The 21,930-nt window shown below is 41.2% G+C and overlaps 1 protein-coding gene across 1 annotated transcript in view; it reads right to left on the reverse strand.

Annotated features, from left to right (window-relative positions):
- RNF19A (ring finger protein 19A, RBR E3 ubiquitin protein ligase) overlaps positions 1–21,930 on the reverse strand; it is a 340,911-nt gene that overhangs the window by 131,967 nt on the left and 187,014 nt on the right. The window contains 1 exon segment of the mRNA XM_053715246.1: positions 1,993–2,201. Coding sequence (XP_053571221.1) covers positions 1,993–2,201 — 209 coding nt within the window.

Consider the following 21,930-nt stretch of genomic DNA (forward strand, 5'->3'; position numbering starts at 1 on the left):
TCCGATGAACTCCTGCACATGGTATTGTTCAAACATTTTTATTTTATTTTCTATCCGAGTAATCGGATGATTATTGTCCGATTAATCGGATAGAAAAAAGATTAAAAAAATAAATGAATTCAATTTTTTTGCACAATCTTAGCTGCAGTAGATCATCAGATTAAAGCAGCTGGTGCTGTGCAACTGAACAACTATTCGCTGACCACCTAATTAATAATGAGATTTGTTGACAACTATTTTTATGATCAAACTTACCGATTAGTTGTTGCAGCCCTACATTACACCTATCACCCTTTAACTATCATTCCCATCAGAATGCCACACAATTCTATTTGCACTGCAGGAAGCAGGTTGCCTCTGAGCATTGTAAGCTATGGTGACTGCACACAGGCACTTTATTTGCTTTTGCCGCTAAGTGACTGAAGGATTTCACTGTCATTTTGACTCCAGGATATTCAAACAATGCTACTTAGATTTAAAAAAACAAAAGTGTACCAGGGGATGTAAATAAAGTGACTGTGCAAAGTACAATGCTACTTAGATTTAAAAAACAAAAGTGTACCAGGGGATGTAAATAAAGCGACTGTGCAAAGTAGACGCTTAAAAAACAATAACTTGTATATATATCAACTCTATCAGTTTACAAGACGAATAATTATCCATTAATATGTTCAAAGAACAAGATACACCATGTCCCTGGTAATTCCACCTTACTCCAGAGCTCAGTTATAAGAGGAAGTATCGGAGAATCACACATATCACATTACAAAGAGATTACTATGAGCAAATTGGGCTCTCGCTCAAATCTTAACAGGAACATGTGTATTAGGGAATCTCTTTTATATTCAGTCACTGGCCTGCTGAGTTAACAGAAAGCTGATTACAGGGGGAGGAGGAACCCCCTGGGCCTAATAACCTTTTTATTCAAATCAAATGTTCATCAGACTAGTACCCTGAAGACAAAACTAACGTTATTCTTGAGGGGAGAAAAACACATTAAAATCTGCAGAAAATATTTAGGTCAAGTAAAAGGGAATGTGTTCACCACACATTTTGATCTACTCTAAATTTTGAATATTTATTTTCAACATCCTGCTAATTGAATACATAAATTAAAAGTTTCAGTATTAAAAAATGACATTTAAACTTTATTGCAATGATAGTTATGCTAAACTATTCTGTACAGTACACTTGGCAGTGTCTGCAGTTTCTAAGAGGTATTTTAACTATGTGTTTAACCCATTTTGTTTAAAGGCATAGAATTAAAAAGGTCAAGAGTGCTAAAATAACACACTCTAATGCATTATTGTCATTGTTGTACTATAATGTCTATCTTTGCTCTCTCTATAGATAGGCAGTACTTCTGATTGGCTGTGCAGCCTGCTGAAAATCAGTATATGCAGCTGGTGAAACTTTGTATCAGTGCAATTAAGTAGGTAGTAAAAAAGTCTACTGTCCCTTTAAAGCTAACAATTTTTGAGTACAATCAATTTTGAACTTATGTTAGAAGTCCAAAGTTATTTTTTTTTATCGCTCAAAGGTTAGCCTAGGGTGAGCTAGCATCTCTGCATGTCGAATAGCAAGGGTAATGATTGTGCTAATAACATTCACAGGACTAATTAATAAGTATAGGGTATGCTAAAAATAGGTTAAGGCCATGCTAAGGTTCTTTAGCTTAAAATGTTTAACCATTCACTTGTAATACCAGGTTGTGTATTCTTAGCGTACCCAGTGGTTATCACTTTGAGCTATCAATTGTACTCCGCTTGTAATAAGATCATACCAGAATGCCAATGTATTTATCCAATGCTACTAACGCTACATTTTTAAAAATAAAATTTAAAAAAGTATATTTAGTTAGAAATCATAAGTAGAGAGGAATCTGTTGAAAGATTAACTTTTAATGATGAATATTTGTCAAAACAAGTATCTCTCTTTGCATCTGTATTACTGGTGTAACACATCTAATCCAACATTTTTCCCCTGAAATACCTGCAGCCCCAGATTCCTGGCTATAACTGATGGATGAGGAACGGATTGTCCTGAGGCGCAAGCTCTGCGCTCTCTCTTGCCGGGCAGCATCACATGTTTGGTTCGGGTGCCAGATTTGCTTGCAGTGGTAGCAGAACTCTGTGCCACATCCCTCGCGGCCACATGTTAGTTTTGGGCAGCTGGCACATCCAAATGCTATCACAGCATATCTGGAAAAAATAAGAAGCAAAACTGTAATTTAAAATGGCTGGTGATAAAATAGCTGCAATAATCACTAAATATTACTGTGAAATAGATTAAAGTTTATTAACCACACACCTTTTCAGCAGACCAAGGACTTTAAGAAAATAACCTTAGTTTGCATATTACAGTGACAAAAAGCCACCAGAGTGAAAGTTGTGCCATTTCTATTTTTTACATAATACACATGGTAATAAGCAGCTTGTGAGTCTTTAGTTCATACACTTTATGGTGCCGCATTTAGCATTAGTGCACCTTTATTATAACACACACACACAAATAGGATTATTTTCCTTTGCTTTACCTTAAAGGGACATGATACTCAAATGTTGAAGCACTTAAAAGTGCTGCAGCATAGCTGTAAAAAGCCGACTAGAGAAAATCACCTTAAGATGGGCAAAAGGAAGATATTTTACCTCAAAATTTCCTCAGTAGCCACATCCCATTGTAAAGGCATTTTAAGCAGACAATCGGGGTGCTAGTCACAGGACTTGCAAGGTAGCTTGCATTTTGGCATGTGCATGCACATACATGTCATTTCCCTCCTCAGTTTAAAGGGACACTGTACCCAAAAATTTTCTTTCCTGATTCTGATTGAGCATGACATTTTAGGCAACTTTCTAATTCACTCCTAATATCAAATTTTCTTCATTCTCTTGGTATCATTATTTGAAATGCAAGAATGTAAGTTTAGATGCCGGCCCATTTTTGGTGAAATTCATCCACCAATAAAAAAGTGCTGTCCAGAGTACTGAAACCAAAAAAAAAGCTTAGATGCCTTCTTTTTCAAATAATGATAGCAAGAGAACGAAGAAAATTTGATAATAGGAGTAAATTAGAAAGTTGCTTAAAATTTCATGCTCAATCTGAATCACGAAAGAAAATTTTGGGGTACAGTGTCCCTTTAAGGAAGTTTATCAGTGGAATCTTATGAGACCACTATAAAGCAAAGTGTGACATCAGCACTGATGACGCCAATTGGCTGTGTATTTTTCAACATGCAGCTGAAGGATAACTATTCGCAGAGCACATACTACTGTGAGCTGAAGAGATTTTGAGGTAAAATTTCTCCCTTTTTTACATAGAGATGGTAATGTGATATTTTAATCAGCTTTTTTAGTTATGCTGCATCACTTTCAAGTGATTTAGAATATGGGTATTATGTCCCTTTAAAAGGTTAATTTGGACATTATAAGATAGACAACCGATACTGCATAGCCCAGCTACATATTTTACACTGAAAACATCAGCTACAGTGGAGCAGTGATGACCTAGACAGCTTTTAAGGGTAAAATGAATAAAAAAAATAAATAAAAAAAAAACAAAAACAAAAAAAAAAACACCACTGTGACACCCAATAGATTTTCTGTGGAAAAATGTGAAACTGCAATACAATGATCTATAGTGTTTCTTCCCCCCACTTATTTTAAGAATGGTTTGGGTGTCCTATATAGAAGGTTCAATATGCAAGTAGTAACGTATCATGTGCTGATGAAGCCTAAAAAGGGTGAAACAGGTGTCCACATGAGATTTCTCTTTCTGTACTCTTCAATGCCCGATTACCTGCTGCTTTCAAATAATCGGCATCATGGCCCTGTATTGTGGGGAGTGAAAGAAGAGCTAACACTTATCATACCCCTCATAAACAAATATCTAAATAAGGTGATGCATTGTATATGCGACCCAGGTATGTGATCCTCCATTTGAAAGAGGGTTATTCTCAAGGTCATATGGATCACTTTCATGCTCTAATTGGGGTCAGGGTCTATTTTTGAGCTCAGAGAAACATAAAAGCCACTTAGTAGACAGCAATCAGCTGCTACCAAGAGTGGCAAGAGTTACCTCAGTGGTAAAACTGATTAATTCCCTCTTTCATTGGGTGGGGAGAGTGTTTTGGGTATGTAGTATATGTCTTTAGGGGATTCTTTGGAGCTGCTAATCTCTATGCAGAAATAAAATTAGGTAGGTGATTACCTACCATTGACAGGGACACAAGACCTCTTCTTGGAAACAGGGCACCCCTCTGTGTGTTTTATAAAAGAATAGAGATCCTGAAAGAGTCCCCTTTCTTCCCCCTATGTAACAGAGGCATGCTGTACTCACCTAGTGGGGCATACACCTCAAAAACAGTGAGGAAAACATAATTTATGCTTACCGGATCAATTCCTTTCCTTCCGGATAGGGAAAGTCCACGCCTTCATTCCTTACTGTTGGGAAATACAACACCTGGCCACCAGGAGGAGGCAGAGACACCCCAGCCAAAAGGCTTCAATATCCCTCCCACTTCCTTATTACTCCAGTCATTCTGCTGAGGGAACAAGGAAAAGTAGGAGAAACAGAGTATATATGGTGCCAGAAGAATAAAATAAATAGGGGACCACCCATAGACAAGAAAAAATAGGCAGGGGCCCTGGACTCTCCCTATCCGGAAGGAAAGGAATTTATCTGGTAAGCATAAATTATGTTTTCCTTCCTAAGATAGAGTCCATAGCTTCATTCCTTACTGTTGGGAAAACTGTACCCAAGCTCCAGAGGACACTGAATGAATAAACGGGAGGGAACAAAAAGGTAAGAGTCAGACCATATTCTGAGGGCACCACAGCCTGAAAAACTTTTCTCCCTAAAGCTGCTTCAGCCGAAGCAAAAACATCAAACTTGTAAAATTTTTAAAAAAAGTATGTAAGGAGGACAAATCTGATCCATAGAGACCTCGTTCTTAAAGGCTCAAGAGGAAGCCCCTGCTCTAGTGGAATGAGCCGTTATCCTCTCAGGAGGACAATGTCCCGCTGTCTCGTAAGCTAAGCGGATGACACTTCTTAACCAAAAAGATAGGGAAGTTGAAGTAACCTTATGCCCCTTACGCTTCTCCAAATAAACAACAAAGAGGAAGATTGTCTAAACTCCTTAGTAGCCTGAAGATAGAACTTCAAGGAGCGAAACACATCCAAATTGTGAAGTAAGCGTTCCTGCGATGGAGGAGGATTGGGACACAAGGATGGAACTACAATCTCCTGATTGATGTTGCAATCTGACACAACCTTAGGAAGAAAACCTAATTTAGTACATAAAACTGCCTTATCTGCATGAACAATCAGATAAGGGGGCTCACATTGCAAAGCAGAGATCTCAGAAATTCTACGCGCAGAGGCTATAGTCAATAAAAAAAAAAAAAGAACCTTCCAAGATAACAATTTAAAGTCAATGGAATGCAGTGGCTTAAATGGAACCTGTTGCAAAACCCGAAGAACAAGACTTAGGCTCCAAGGAGAGGACCCAGATCTAAACACAGGGCTGATCCTAATCAAAGCCTTAACAAAGGACTGCACGTCTGGAAGCTCAGCCAGTCTCTTGTGCAATAAAACCGACAGGGCCGAAATCTGTCCCCTTAGGTAACTAGCAGAAAGGCCCTTCTCCAGCCCAACCTTAACTCTGTGCCAGGAAAAAACACGCTCTTCACACCAGAATAAGTAGGTCCTCCACACCTTGTGGTAGATATGACGAGTAACTGGTTTACGAGCTTGAATAAGTATCAATGACACTCTCAGAGAAATCTCTTTTGGCTAAGACTAAGCATTCAATCACCATGCAGTCAGCCTCAGAGAATCTAGATTTTGATGAACAAATGGACCTTGTATCAGCAGGTCTCTGCAACAAGGTAACTTCCACAGAGGAAGTGAGGGAATCCCCACTAGATCCGCAAACCACGTCCTTCACGGTTACGATGGAGCAATCAGGATTACTGATACCCATTCCTGCTTAAATGCGGGCCACTACTCGAGGAAGAAGCGGTAATGGAGGGAAAAGATATAGGAGTTTGAAGTTCCAGGGCACTGCTAGTGCATCTATTAGATCCGCTTGGGGATCCCTTGACCTGTACCTGGGTAGCTTGGTATTGAGACGGGACACCATGAGATCTATCTCCGATGTCCTCCACTTGCTGCATATCTCTGCAAACACCTCGGGATGGAGAGACCATTCCCCTGGATGGAAGTTTTGCCTGCTGAGAAAATCCGCCTCCCAGTTGTCCACACCCGGAATGTGGATCACTGACAGCGAACCGCTGTGGGCCTCCGCTCACTCCAGAATCTGAAATACTTCCTTCATCGACAAGGAACTTATCGTTCCCTCCTGATGGTTTATGTAAGCCACCGAGGTTACATTGTCTGATTGGAATCTGATAAACTGGGACGAACCCAGAAGTGGCCAAGCCTTCAAGGCCTTGAAGAATACCCGTAGTTCCAAAATATTGATCGGGAGGGAGGACTCCTCCTGAGTCCACAACCCCTGTGCCTTCCTGTCACCCCAAACAGCTCCCCATCTGTATAGGCTTGCGTCCGTAGTCACAATCTCACAGAATGGTCTTAAGAAGCATGTCCCTCGGGACAGATGATCTGGACAGAGCTACCAAGAGAGCGATTCTCTCGACTGGATGTCTAATACAATCTGTTGAGTAAGATCTGAATGATCCCCATTCCACTGCCTCAGCATGCACAGTTGTAAAGGTCTGAGACGGAACGTGGCAAAAGGAATGATGTCCATGCAGGACACAATGAGACTAATCACCTCCATACACTGAGCCACAGAGGGACTCAAGGAGGTCCGGAGGGCAAGACATGCCGAAATTAGCTTGCAACGTCTTTGGTCTGTTAGAAATATCCTCATGGATATGTAGTCTATTATAGTACACAGGAATTCCACCCTGGTACTTGGGATAAGAGAACTCTTCTCTAAGTTTATTTTTCATCCATGTGATCGAAGAAGACTGAGAAGGGACTCCAATAATTCTTCTGCAAGACGAAAGGATGGTGCTTACACCAGAATATTGTCCAAGTATGGGGCTACCGCAATGCCCTAAGTTCTGGCAACAGCTAGAAGAGCCCCCAGAACCTTTGTAAAGATTTTGGAAGCAGTAGCTAGGCCAAACAGTAGGGCAATCAACTGGAAGTGCTGGTCCAGGAATGCAAACCTCAGGAACTGAAAGTGTTGCCTGTGGATTGGAACATGAAGGTAAGCGTCCTTCAGATCTATAGTGGTCATAAACTGGCCTTCCTGAATTAAAGGAAGGATGGACCTTATTGTCTCCATCTTGAAGGAAGAGACACTGAAAAATTTGTTTAAGCACCACCTCCTCCATTGGGACCACAAAAAGGTTTGAATAAAACCCCAAACCTCTTTCTTCGATAGGCACCAGGACAACAACTCCTAAGAAGGATAGATCCCAAACGCACCCTAGAAAGGCATCCCTCTTTTCTCGTCTAGTAGACAGAGTTGAGAGAAGAAATTTGCCCCTTGGCAGATGAGATTTGAAGCCTATCTTGTATCCCTGAGATACCACCTCCAGTATTCACGGATCCTGTACGTCCTTGAACCAGGTGTCTGAAAAGATCGGGGGCCGCCCCTTCTTGACGATTTGTTTTCGGCGGGCTTCTTATTCTGCTTGGATTTATTCCAGGACTGAGCCGGCTTCCAAGTACTCTTGGGTTGCTGGGTCTTGGAGGAGGATTGTTGTCAGTGGGATTTGTCAGAACGAAAATTAAAAGATTGTCGTCCCTTACACTTGTTGTTCTTATCTTGCGGTAGGAAAGCACCCTTGCCTCCGGTAACCATAGAAATAATGGAGTCCAGGCATGGACCAAATAAAGTCTTTCCCTTGAAGTCATATCCGCAGACCAAGACTTCAATCAGAGCACCCGGCGGGCTAGGACCGCAAAGCAAGAGGACTTTGCATTTAGGCAAATAATTTGCATGTACACATCACAGATAAAAGAATTAACAATTCTCAGAGCTTTAATTCTGTCTTGAATATCCTCGAGGGGAGACTCCACCTCAATGAGTTCCGACAAAGAGAGTCTCAACAGTAGGTAGCCGTTCCGGCAACTGCAGCCGCTGGTTAAAACACAAATCCTGTATGTTGAAAAATCTTTCTCAGAAAGGCTTCCATTTTCTTATCCATCGGCTCTCTGAATGAAGAACGATCCTCAAGACGTATAGTAGTACGTTTAGCAAGCGTTGAGATAGCACCATCCACCTTAAGAATGGAGCCCCACAAATCCAGTTGAGAGTCCGGGACCAACTTTTTAAAAGTAAACTAGGGGAAAAAGGAAGAACCAATTCTTTCCCATTCGTTCTTAATAATGTTCGCCATCTTAAACGACACAGGAAAAGTCAAAGGAACTTTCCTGTCTTCGTGAACTCTGTCTAACTTAGGTATCTTAAGTTCTTCAGGCAGCGCGGCCTCTGGAACCTCTAACGTAGACAGAACCTCCATTAAAAAAACAACGCAAGTGCTCATTTTTAAATCTAAAGGACAGTTCCTCCGCAGCAGGAGGCTTAGACGCTAAGGACTCTGACCCAGAAAGTTCACCCTCTGAAGCTACAAAGGTTAACTCATCATTGGATAACTGGGACATAATAGCTAAATCCGATAAATCTTTAGATGACTCCAGGTCAGGAGAGCTATGTTTAACCTTTCTCTTGGGTTTGTTAGAGAGGTAATGCACTGAGGACCGCAGACACTGCCGTTTGTAACTGTGCGGCAAAGTCCGCAGGAAGAAGGCCCCCTCCAGATGGAGGATTAGATATGCTACGGGGAACTGCATGTGGAGTTGATAATGTAGCAAAGGTAGTAATCTCACGGGACGCCGAGTCCTGAGAGGTAGACTCCTGAGAGGTAGACGGCTCAGAGGGACTAAGAGCCTAAGCAGGCTTGTCTCCCTTCTTAGACTTTATAACTGTGTTAAGGCATGTGGAACATAAATGAGTGGGCAGGAAAACCACGGTCTCCTCACAATATAAACAGGTATGATTTAGTAAAGAAGGAGTACCTTCTAACAGAGTCCTCCATAGCTCAGGTTATACCCACAGGAGGACACAAATAAAAACATTTTTTATTATAGAAAACTGCACCTTTATACTCCCAATGGCTGGGGAACTCACCACCACCTAGACCCAGACAGTTAACAGAGGAAACACTCTCCTCAGGTTCAAGTCTCAGCTGGAATGGAGGAAATTAACATATACCACACACGGTCACATGGAGTGCAAGACAGTACTTCCCCTGCTTTTACAAGTACAGCAAGTAATAGGAGCTGTGCAACACTTTAAAAATCTAAAGTGAAACTTAAAAGTGAAACCTGTTTGTTCCAGCCAAAAACACACAGTCTATCAGCCCAGGAAAAAAAATCATACAAAGCAGCATGTAAATAATTAATACACTGATTAATTAACCACAACTGTTCAATAAACCCCCTTCAGAGGATATTAACTCTGGATCCTATCAAGGTATAAAGGAGCCACTCTGTTACCCTGTTATAGCTTTTTATGTGTAAACATTTAAACAATCTTACCTCCAGGATCCATGCTGTGGAATAGAACACAGCCTCACAAGTGTGACAGTCTTATAGCAGCACTCCTGACATGGACTTGAGTGAGAGAAAGCAGGCAGTGAAACTCGTCAACACTGATTGCTTAGGAGCTGTTAGCAGTAGTCTGGATGGTTTTGCAGAAAAACTTTCCCTGCATCTCCAGACTCTAACTTTCATCAATACTCTCACCGAGAGGTTGACATGACTACTTAGAAATCCAGTCCTATCTCGAAGGGTAGATACCCTTTTTCTGGACCCTCCGAATCTTCTGCCACTTCTCTGCCACCTCCTAACGTGATGAAAGGCAAAGAATAACTGGGGTAATGAGGAAGTGAGAGGGATATTTAAGCCTTTGGCTGGGGTGTCTTTGCCTCCTCCTGGTGGCCAGGTGTTGAATTTCCCAATAGTAAGGAATGAAGCTGTGGACTCTCTCTTTCTTAGGAAGGAAAAAAATATACTTCTAGGTAATTGCTCACTGTGTTAGTCTTCATGCTGTGGCACTGTAGAAAAGGGAGCTTTTAATCTTAGACGTCTTTTCTTAGATCAAGAAAATAATACACCAAACTAGGTTACATTATTTTTACCCCTATGACATTAAAGTAAGTTATGCCTGATAAATAAACTCTAGGGAAAAGTTAATAAAGTTACTTCCAGTAAAAGCAGTGATTTTTATACTCAGGTTTCATATTAGTGTACTATGAACCATGTCATTGGTAGAACTGCCAATCTTCTTAATACAGGAGCCTGTGAATTACCAGCCTACTTCTGCATTAGATTAAATGGTGAAATATATTTCTAATTCAACAGAAATTTCCTTTTACAAAATACACTGGAGATATACACAGATCAACTGCAAGCAATGTAAATGTGTAATCTTATAATCTAATATCAAAGACAAAACTTTTATTGATTATGATGAGTTTTAACTGGTTTAAAATTATTACAGTTTATTTGTAGAGTGCTGCCAAATCCTGTAGCGCTAAATACATACTACTACATAGAAACATAGATATTGACGGCAGATAAGAGCCATAGGCCCAGCAAGTCTGCCCAACCTTACCTAACAGAATAAACTTATCTAGTTCGTAGGATAGCCTTATGCTTGTCCCATGCATTTTTAAGGTCCCCCACAGTGTTTGTTGCTACTACCTCTTGAGGAAGTTTATTCCATAAATCAATCACGCTTTCTGTAAAGAACTACGATTAAAGTGCAAAAATATCTTTAAATAAGTAGTAAAAAGCTGCATGATAGACTTACACCAGTTTAGTCCTTTTTTACCTTTGGTGACAGCCACCACTTGCTATTTAGCCGTTTTTCCTCCTAATTTACTTGCCGTGGGCAGTAGAGCCAATCAGATTCTGAGTCTCAAAGCCAGGCAAGTAGGGGCACACTCTGCTAAGAGTCTATGGGAGAGCAGTATGGAACTTGAAAGTGTAAAAGGTTTCAAAACTATTAAGTCAGTTTCTATATGTTTAGTTACTGTAGTTCCATCTCTGATGGGAATTGTTCAGCACTCAATGCTGTTTCCTTTTGCTTAAAGGGACACTCAAGTCAAAATTAAACTTCATGACTCAGATAGAGCATGCAATTTTAAACAACTTTCCAATTTACTTCCATTATCAAAATGTCTTAATATTTACACCAGATCCTACTGAGCATGTGCAAGAGTTCACAGCATATATGTATATGCATTTGTGATTGGCTGATGGCTGTCACATGATACAGGGGGAGTGGAAATAGACATAACTGCAATTTATTTAAAAAAAAATCTACTACTCATTTGAAGTTCAGACTAAGTGCTATTGCATTGTCTTCTTATCATGCATGTGTTGATTATGCAAATCTACTGTATTGACTGGTCCTTTAAAGTGATAGTAAATCTCAGTGTTTGTGAAATTCTAGGATTTACCAGTGGAAAAAACATAATTTATGCTTACCTGATAAATTCCTTTCTTCTGTTGTGTGATCAGTCCACGGGTCATCATTACTTCTGGGATATTATCTGCTCCCCTACAGGAAGTGCAAGAGGATTCACCCAGCAGAGTTGCTATATAGCTCCTCCCCTCTACGTCACCTCCAGTCATTCGACCAAAGACCAACGAGAAAGGAGAAACCAAGGGTGTAGTGGTGACTGAATTATAATTTAAAAAATATGTACCTGCCTTAAAAAACAGGGCGGGCCGTGGACTGATCACACAACAGAAGAAAGGAATTTATCAGGTAAGCATAAATTATGTTTTCTTCTGTTATGTGTGATCAGTCCACGGGTCATCATTACTTCTGGGATACCAATACCAAAGCAAAAGTACACGGATGACGGGAGGGATAGGCAGGCTCATTATACAGAAGGAACCACTGCCTGAAGAACCTTTCTTCCAAAAATAGCCTCCGAAGAAGCAAAAGTGTCAAATTTGTAAAATTTGGAAAAAGTATGAAGCGAAGACCAAGTTGCAGCCTTGCAAATCTGTTCAACAGAGGCCTCATTCTTAAAGGCCCAAGTGGAAGCCACAGCTCTAGTGGAATGAGCTGTAATTCTTTCAGGAGGCTGCTGTCCAGCAGTCTCATAGGCTAAACGTATTATGCTACGAAGCCAAAAAGAGAGAGAGGTAGCAGAAGCTTTTTGACCTCTCCTCTGTCCAGAATAAACGACAAACAGGGAAGAAGTTTGGCGAAAATCTTTAGTTGCCTGCAAGTAGAACTTGAGGGCACGGACTACATCCAGATTGTGTAGAAGACGTTCCTTCTTTGAAGAAGGATTTGGACACAAGGATGGAACAACAATCTCTTGATTGATATTCCTGTTAGTGACTACCTTAGGTAAGAACCCAGGTTTAGTACGCAGAACTACCTTGTCTGAGTGAAAGATCAGATAAGGAGAATCACAATGTAGGGCTGATAACTCAGAGACTCTTCGAGCCGAGGAAATAGCCATTAAAAATAGAACTTTCCAAGATAACAATTTAATATCAATGGAATGAAGGGGTTCAAACGGAACACCCTGTAAAACGTTAAGAACTAAGTTTAAACTCCATGGCGGAGCAACAGTTTTAAACACAGGCTTGATTCTAGCTAAAGCCTGACAAAAGGCCTGGATGTCTGAATTTTCTGACAGACGCCTGTGTAACAAGATGGACAGAGCTGAGATCTGTCCCTTTAATGAGCTAGCCGATAAACCCTTTTCTAAACCTTCTTGTAGAAAAGACAATATCCTAGGAATCCTAACCTTACTCCAGGAGTAATCTTTGGATTCACACCAGTATAGGTATTTACGCCATATTTTATGGTAAATCTTTCTGGTAACAGGCTTCCTAGCCTGTATCAGGGTATCAATAACCGACTCAGAAAAACCACGTTTTGATAAAATCAAGCGTTCAATTTCCAAGCAGTCAGCTTCAGAGAAGTTAGACTTTGATGTTTGAATGGACCCTGAATCAGAAGGTCCTGTCTTAGAGGTAGAGACCAAGGCGGACAGGATGACATGTCCACTAGATCTGCATACCAAGTCCTGCGCGGCCATGCAGGCGCTATTAGAATCACTGATGCTCTCTCCTGTTTGATTTTGGCAATCAATCGAGGAAGCAGTGGGAAGGGTGGAAACACATAAGCCATCCTGAAGTTCCAAGGTGCTGTCAAAGCATCTATCAGAACCGCTCCCGGATCCCTGGATCTGGATCCGTAGCGAGGAAGTTTGGCGTTCTGGCGAGACGCCATGAGATCTATCTCTGGTTTGCCCCAACGTCGAAGTATTTGGGCAAAGACCTCCGGATGAAGTTCCCACTCCCCCGGATGAAGAGTCTGGCGACTCAAGAAATCCGCCTCCCAGTTCTCCACTCCCGGGATGTGGATTGCTGACAGGTGGCAAGAGTGAGACTCTGCCCAGCGAATTATCTTTGATACTTCTATCATTGCTAGGGAGCTTCTTGTCCCTCCTTGATGGTTGATGTAAGCTACAGTCGTGATGTTGTCCGACTGAAACCTGATGAACCCCCGAGTCTTTAACTGGGGCCAAGCCAGAAGGGCATTGAGAACTGCTCTCAATTCCAGAATGTTTATTGGCAGGAGACTTTCCTCCTGACTCCATTGTCCCTGAGCCTTCAGAGAATTCCAGACAGCGCCCCAACCTAGAAGGCTGGCGTCTGTTGTTACAATTGTCCAGTCCGGCCTGCTGAACGGCATCCCCCTGGACAGATGTGGCCGAGAAAGCCACCATAGAAGAGAGTTTCTGGTCTCTTGATCCAGATTCAGAGTGGGGGACAAATCTGAGTAATCCCCATTCCACTGACTCAGCATGCACAATTGCAGCGGTCTGAGATGTAGGCGTGCAAAGGGAACTATGTCCATTGCTGCTACCATTAAGCCGATCACCTCCATGCATTGAGCTACTGACGGGAGTTGAATGGAATGAAGGACACGGCATGCATTTAGAAGCTTTGTTAATCTGTCTTCTGTCAGATAAATCTTCATTTCTACAGAATCTATAAGAGTCCCCAAGAATGGAACTCTTGTGAGAGGAAAGAGAGAACTCTTCTTTTCGTTCACTTTCCATCCATGCGACCTTAGAAATGCCAGAACTAACTCTGTATGAGACTTGGCAGTTTGAAAGCTTGAAGCTTGTATCAGAATGTCGTCTAGGTACGGAGCTACCGAAATTCCTCGCGGTCTTAGTACCGCCAGAAGGGCACCCAGAACCTTTGTAAAGATTCTTGGAGCCGTAGCCAATCCGAATGGAAGGGCTACAAACTGGTAATGCCTGTTTAAGAAGGCAAACCTTAGATACCGGTAATGATCTTTGTGAATCGGTATGTGAAGGTAAGCATCCTTTAAATCCACTGTGGTCATGTACTGACCCTCTTGGATCATGGGTAAGATTGTCCGAATAGTTTCCATTTTGAACGATGGAACTCTTAGGAATTTGTTTAGGATCTTTAAATCCAAGATTGGCCTGAAAGTTCCCTCTTTTTTGGGAACCACAAACAGGTTTGAGTAAAACCCTTGTCCTTGTTCCGACCGCGGAACCGGATGGATCACTCCCATTAATAACAGATCTTGTACACAGCGTAGAAACGCGTCCTTCTTTATTTGGTTTGTTGACAACCTTGACAGATGAAATCTCCCTCTTGGGGGAGAGAATTTGAAGTCTAGAAGGTATCCCTGAGATATGATCTCTAGCGCCCAGGGATCCTGGACATCTCTTGCCCAAGCCTGGGCGAAGAGAGAGAGTCTGCCCCCCACTAGATCCGGTCCCGGATCGGGGGCCCTCGGTTCATGCTGTCTTTGGGGCAGCAGCAGGTTTACTGGCCTGCTTGCCCTTGTTCCAGGACTGGTTAGGCTTCCAGCCTTGTCTGTAACGAGCAACAGCTCCTCCCTGTTTTGGTGCAGTGGAAGTTGGCGCTGCTCCTGCTTTGAAATTCCGAAAGGGACGAAAATTAGACTGTCTAGCCTTAGCTTTGGCTTTGTCTTGAGGTAGAGCGTGGCCCTTACCTCCTGTAATGTCAGCAATAATTTCTTTCAAACCGGGCCCAAATAAAGTTTGCCCCTTGAAAGGTATATTAAGTAATTTGGACTTAGAAGTTACATCAGCCGACCAGGATTTTAGCCACAGCGCCCTACGTGCCTGAATGGCGAATCCTGAATTCTTAGCCGTAAGTTTGGTTAAATGTACTACGGCCTCCGAAATGAATGAATTAGCTAGTTTAAGGACTCTAAGCCTGTCCGTAATGTCGTCCAGCGTAGCTGAACTAAGGTTCTCTTCCAGAGACTCAATCCAAAATGCTGCCGCAGCCGTGATCGGCGCGATGCATGCAAGGGGTTGTAATATAAAACCTTGTTGAACAAACATTTTCTTAAGGTAACCCTCTAATTTTTTATCCATAGGATCTGAAAAAGCACAGCTATCCTCCACCGGGATAGTGGTACGCTTAGCTAAAGTAGAAACTGCTCCCTCCACCTTGGGGACCGTTTGCCATAAGTCCCGTGTGGTGGCGTCTATTGGAAACATCTTTCTAAATATTGGAGGGGGTGAGAACGGCACACCGGGTCTATCCCACTCCTTAGTAACAATTTCAGTTAATCTCTTAGGTATAGGAAAAACGTCAGTACTCGCCGGTACCGCAAAGTATTTATCCAACCTACACATTTTCTCTGGTATTGCAACAGTGTTACAATCGTTGAGAGCTGCTAAGACCTCCCCTAGTAATACACGGAGGTTTTCCAATTTAAATTTAAAATTTGAAATATCTGAATCCAATCTGTTTGGATCAGAACCGTCACCTACAGAATGAAGCTCTCCGTCCTCATGCTCTGCAAGCTGTGACGCAGTATCAGACATGGCCCTAGAATTATCAGCGCACTCTGTTCTCACCCCAGAGTGATCACGCTTGCCTCTTAGTTCTGGTAATTTAGCCAAAACTTCAGTCATAACAGTAGCCATATCTTGTAATGTTATCTGTAATGGCTGCCCAGATGTACTAGGCGCCATAATATCACGCACCTCCCGGGCGGGAGATGCAGGTACTGACACGTGAGGCGAGTTAGTCGGCATAACTCTCCCCTCGCTGTTTGGTGAAATTTGTTCAATTTGTACAGATTGGCTTTTATTTAAAGTAGCATCAATACAGTTAGTACATAAATTTCTATTGGGCTCCACCTTGGCATTGGAACAAATGACACAGGTATCTTCCTCTGAATCAGACATGTTTAACACACTAGCAATAAACATGCAACTCGGTTACAATTTTATTTAATAAAAACGTACTGTGCCTCAAGAAGCACGAAACGATTAAATGACAGTTGAAATAATGAACTGAAAAACAGTTATAGCATCACTCTTAACAAACAACACAACTTTTTAGCAAAGGTTTGTTCCCATTAGTAAAATAGCACTAATTAAATTTTAAACATAAAAATTACAGAGCAACGTTTTAAATCACAGTCACTATATAAGTCTCACAGCTCTGCTGAGAGAATCTACCTCCCTTCAAAGAAGTTTGAAGACCCCTGAGTTCTGTTAGAGACGAACCGGATCATGCAGAAAAACTGACTGGAAATTTTTGATGCGTAGCAAAGAGCGCCAAAAAACGGCCCCTCCCTCTCACACACAGCAGTGAGAGAGAAACGAAACTGTCATAATTAACACAAGCAAACTGCCAAGTGGAAAAATAATGCCCAAATAATTATTCACTCAGTACCTCATTAATGCAAACGATTCTACATTCCAGCAAAAACGTTTAACATGAAAAATACCTGATAAAAGGTTTAATGTACTTTTACAGAGTAATTCCGGTGTAATAACATCCCCAGAATACTAAAGTGTAAAGCATACATACATGTTCATTATAACGGTATGGCAGGATTTTTTCATCAATTCCATTCAGAAAATAAAAACTGCTACATACCTCAATGCAGATTCAACTGCCCGCTGTCCCCTGATCTGAAGTTTTTACCTCCCTCAGATGGCCGAGAAACAGCAATATGATCTTAACTACTCCGGTTAAAATCATAAGAAAAACTCTGGTAGATTCTTCTTCAAACTCTGCCAGAGAGGTAATAACACGCTCCGGTGCTATTGTAAAATAACAAACTTTTGATTGAAGTTCTAAAAACTAAGTATAATCACCATAGTCCTCTCACACCTCCTATCTAGTCTTTGGGTGCAAGAGAATGACTGGAGGTGACGTAGAGGGGAGGAGCTATATAGCAACTCTGCTGGGTGAATCCTCTTGCACTTCCTGTAGGGGAGCAGATAATATCCCAGAAGTAATGATGACCCGTGGACTGATCACACATAACAGAAGAAAATAACTTCATGCTGAGAGTGCCTTTATTTGTATGCAGTGTTACCCACGCTGAGCGCCTCAGGCAGACCATGGCAGAACGCTATTTTATCACCGAAGTGATTTTAGCCAATAGCATGCTAACTATCCAGCATAATGACAGCTGGCCCGCACAGCTATTGGCCAAGAGGTGAAAATGTCACCTCACCGAAAAATAGCGTTCTGCCGTGGGCTGCCTGAGGAGCTCAGTGCGGGGAATACTTCAGACAAATAAAGGAACTTTCAGCATGAAGCATTTTATACTTCATGACTGAAAGTCTTTTTTATTTGTTCCACTGATAAATCCTAGTGTTTCACGAACAAATATAGGGACTGAAAATGGAAACGTGCCAAATACAATAACTACCATTAAATGTTTTTTTTAAAACTGCAGGCCAACATTAAAGGGATATTAAACACTTGACAGCAAAAAATCATTTAAACTAACTTCTACTGAATAATAATAAAAAACCGAGTACAGTTCTTTATGCTGTAGCTTCAGCTTACACAAAACATTTCAAGAAAATAGTTTCTAATAGTATACATATCCAGGGCTTGATGCATCTATGTATGCCGCCATATTTTACCAGCACAGGAGTCACATGACACGCTTTTCATACTGTATCTCCCTATAATGTATGCATAAAAAAGCACAGCAGCAGCACTCAATATTATGCAGACAGAGCTTGCAGTTTATGTTACAAATCTGTTACTGAAATAAAACATTGTATTATTATGCTTTTCTATGTAAAAAAAAGCTTACTTTTCAAACATTACCACTCTGACATTCCTAAGTGTGCACTGTGAATGCACGGCACTCGGCAGGGTTATAAATGTAAATCTGACAAGCTCCGGTCTCCGGTCTGGAGAAGGAGGGGCCGAGGGGGGAGAGAGAGCAGAGAGACTCCAGTCCGTGGGAGAAAAGACTGAATAACTCATGCTGCAAATACTTTTTCCTGGAGATTTGTTCAATACAATATTTAGTTTTATTTTCATACATCTACATTACAAATATACATATATTACTGTATATTTGTAATGTAGATGTATGAAAATAAAATATTGTATTGAACAAATCTCCAGGAAAAAGTATTTGCCTCATGAGTTATTCAGTCTTTTCTCCCACGGAGTCTCTCTGCTCTCTCTCCCCCCTCTGCCCCTCCTTCTCCAGACCGGAGCTTGTCAGATTTACATTTATAACCCTGCCGAGTGCCGTGCATTCACAGTGCACACTTAGGAATGTCAGAGTGGTAATGTTTGAAAAGTAAGCTTTGTTTTTACATAGAAAAGCATAATAATACAATGTTTTATTTCAGTAACTAAACTGCAGCACAAGCTCTGTCTGCATAATATTGAGTGCTGCTGCTGTGTTTCCTATATGCATGCATACATTATAGGGAGATATGAAGTGCGTGCCATGTGACTCTGCATTGAGTCACATGACTGTTGTGCCCCAGTGTAACGTGCGTTCTAATATGGCACCTTACATGGGACAATCAAGCACCTTATTAGCATTCATCTACAAATCAATTATTTTCAACACTTTGGGGTAAGCTGAACAAATAAAGCAGACAGTAGTGGTTACTTGATTTGAATTCATAAGAAAACATTCTTTTTAATTATTTTTATCAGGTGTTAAGTGTCCCTTTAAGTGCTTTTAAAAACATAAAATTATGCTAACCAGATAATTTCCTTTCCTTCTGTATGAGGAGAGTCCACAGCTTCATAACTTACTTGTGGGAAATACTGAACATGGCCACCAGGAGGAGGCAAAGACACCCCAGCCAAAGGCTTAAAAACCTCCCCCACTCCCCTCATCCCCCAGTCATTCTGCAGAGGGAACAAGGAACAGGAGAAATATCAGGGTATAAATGGTGCCAGAAGAACAAAAACATAATTTATGTAAGAACTTACCTGATAAATTCATTTCTTTCATATTAGCAAGAGTCCATGAGCTAGTGACGTATGGGATATACATTCCTACCAGGAGGGGCAAAGTTTCCCAAACCTTAAAATGCCTATAAATACACCCCTCACCACACCCACAATTCAGTTTAACGAATAGCCAAGAAGTGGGGTGATAAGAAAAAAGTGCGAAAGCATATAAAATAAGGAATTGGAATAATTGTGCTTTATACAAAAAAATCAAAACCACCACAAAAAAGGGCGGGCCTCATGGACTCTTGCTAATATGAAAGAAATGAATTTATCAGGTAAGTTCTTACATAAATTATGTTTTCTTTCATGTAATTAGCAAGAGTCCAAGAGCTAGTGACGTATGGGATAATGATTACCCAAGATGTGGATCTTTCCACACAAGAGTCACTAGAGAGGGAGGGATAAAATAAAGACAGCCAATTCCTGCTGAAAATAATCCACACCCAGAATAAAATTTAATGAAAAAACATAAGCAGAAGATTCAAACTGAAACCACTGCCTGAAGTACGTTTCTACCAAAAACTGCTTCAGAAGAAGAAAACACATCAAAATGGTAGAATTTAGTAAAAGTATGCAAAGAGGACCAAGTTGCTGTTTTGCAAATCTGATAAACCGAAGCTTCATTCTTAAACGCCCAGGAAGTAGAAACTGACCTAGTAGAATGAGCTGTAATCCTTTGAGGCGGAGTGTTACCCGACTCAACATAGGCATGATGAATTAAAGATTTCAACCAAGATGCCAAAGAAATGGCAGAAGCTTTCTGGTCTTTTCTAGAACCGGAAAAGATGACAAATAGACTAGAAGTCTTTCGGAAAGACTTAGTAGCTTCAACATAATATTACAAAGCTCTAACAGCATCCAAAGAATGCAATGATTTCTCCTTAGAATTCATAGGATTAGGACATAATGAAGGAACCACAATTTCTCTACTAATGTTGTTAGAATTCACAACCTTAGGTAAAAAATTCAAAAGAAGTTCGCAGCACCGCCTTATCCTGATGCAAAATCAGAAAAGGAGACTCACAAAAAATAGTAGATAATTCAGAGACTCTTCTGGCAGAAGAGATGGCCAAAAGAAACAAAACTTTCCAAGAAAGTTATATAACGACCAAAGAATGCATGGGTTCAAAAGGAGGAGCTTGAAGAGCCCCCAGAACCAAATTCAAACTCCAAGGAGGAGAAATTGACTTAATGACAAGTTTTATACGAACCAAAGGTTGTACAAAACAATGAATATCAGGAAGATTAGCAATCCTTCTGTGAAAAAGAACAGAAAGAGCAGAGATTTGTCTTACAAGAAACTTGCGGACAAACCTTTATCTAAACCATCCTGAAGAAATATAAGTCTTCCAGACTCTATAATATATCTCTCTAGATACAGATTTACGAGCCTGTCACATAGTATCAATCACAGAGTCAGAGAAACCTCTTTGACCAACAATCAAGCGTTCAAACTCCACACCTTAAAACTAAGGTTTTGAGATCTTGATGGAAAAAAGAACCTTGAGACAGAAAGACTGGTCTTAACGGAAGAGTCCACAGCCGGCAAGAGGCCATCCGGACAAGATCCGCATACCAAAACCTGTGAGGCCATGCTGGAGCTACCAGCAGGACAAACGAGCATTCCTTTAGAACATTGGAGAATACCCTTGGAAGAAGAACTAGAGGCGGAAAGATATAGGCAGGATGACACTTGTAAGGAAGAGATAATGCATCCACTGCCTCCGCCCGAGGATCCCGGGATCCGGACAGATACCAGGGAAGTTTCTTGTTTAGATGAGAAGCCATCAGATCTATTTCTGGAAGTTCCCACATTTGAACAATCTGAGGAAATACCTCTGGGTGAAGACCATTCGCCCAGGTGCAATGTTTGGCGACTGAGATAATCCGCTTTCCAATTGTCCATACCTGGGATATGAACCGCAGAGATTAGACAGGAGCTGGATTCCGCCCAAACCAAAATTCGAGATACTTCTTTCATAGCCAGAGGACTGTGAGTCCCTCCTTGATGATTGATGTATGCCACAGTTGTGACATTGTTTATCTGAAAACAAATGAACAACTCTCTCTTCAGAAGAGGCCAAGACTGAAGAGCTCTGAAAATTGCACGGAGTTCCAAAATATTGATCGGAAATCTCACCTCCTGAGATTCCCAAACCCCTTGTGCCGTCAGATACCCCCACACAGCTCCCCAACCTGTAAGACTTGTATCTGTTGAGATTATAGTCCAGGTCGGAAGAACAAGAAGCCCCCTGAACTAAACGATGGTGATCTGTCCACCAAGTCAGAGAGTGTCGTATAATCGGTTTAAAGATATTAATTGAGATATCTTTGAGTAATCCCTGCACCATTGGTTCAGCATACAGAGCTGAAGAGGTCGCATGTGAAAATGAGCAAAGGAGATCGCATCTGATGCGGCAGTCCTAAGACCTAAAATTTCCATGCATAAGGCTACCAAAGGGAATGATTGTGACTGAAGGTTTTGACAAGCTGATATCAATGTTAAACTTCTCTTGTCTGACAAGGACAGAGTCATAGACACTGAATCTATCTAGAAACCTAAAAAGGTTACCCTTGTCTGAGG

The sequence above is a fragment of the Bombina bombina genome, chromosome 5 (assembly GCF_027579735.1).
Source record: "Bombina bombina isolate aBomBom1 chromosome 5, aBomBom1.pri, whole genome shotgun sequence".
Taxonomy (NCBI): Eukaryota; Metazoa; Chordata; class Amphibia; order Anura; family Bombinatoridae; genus Bombina; species Bombina bombina.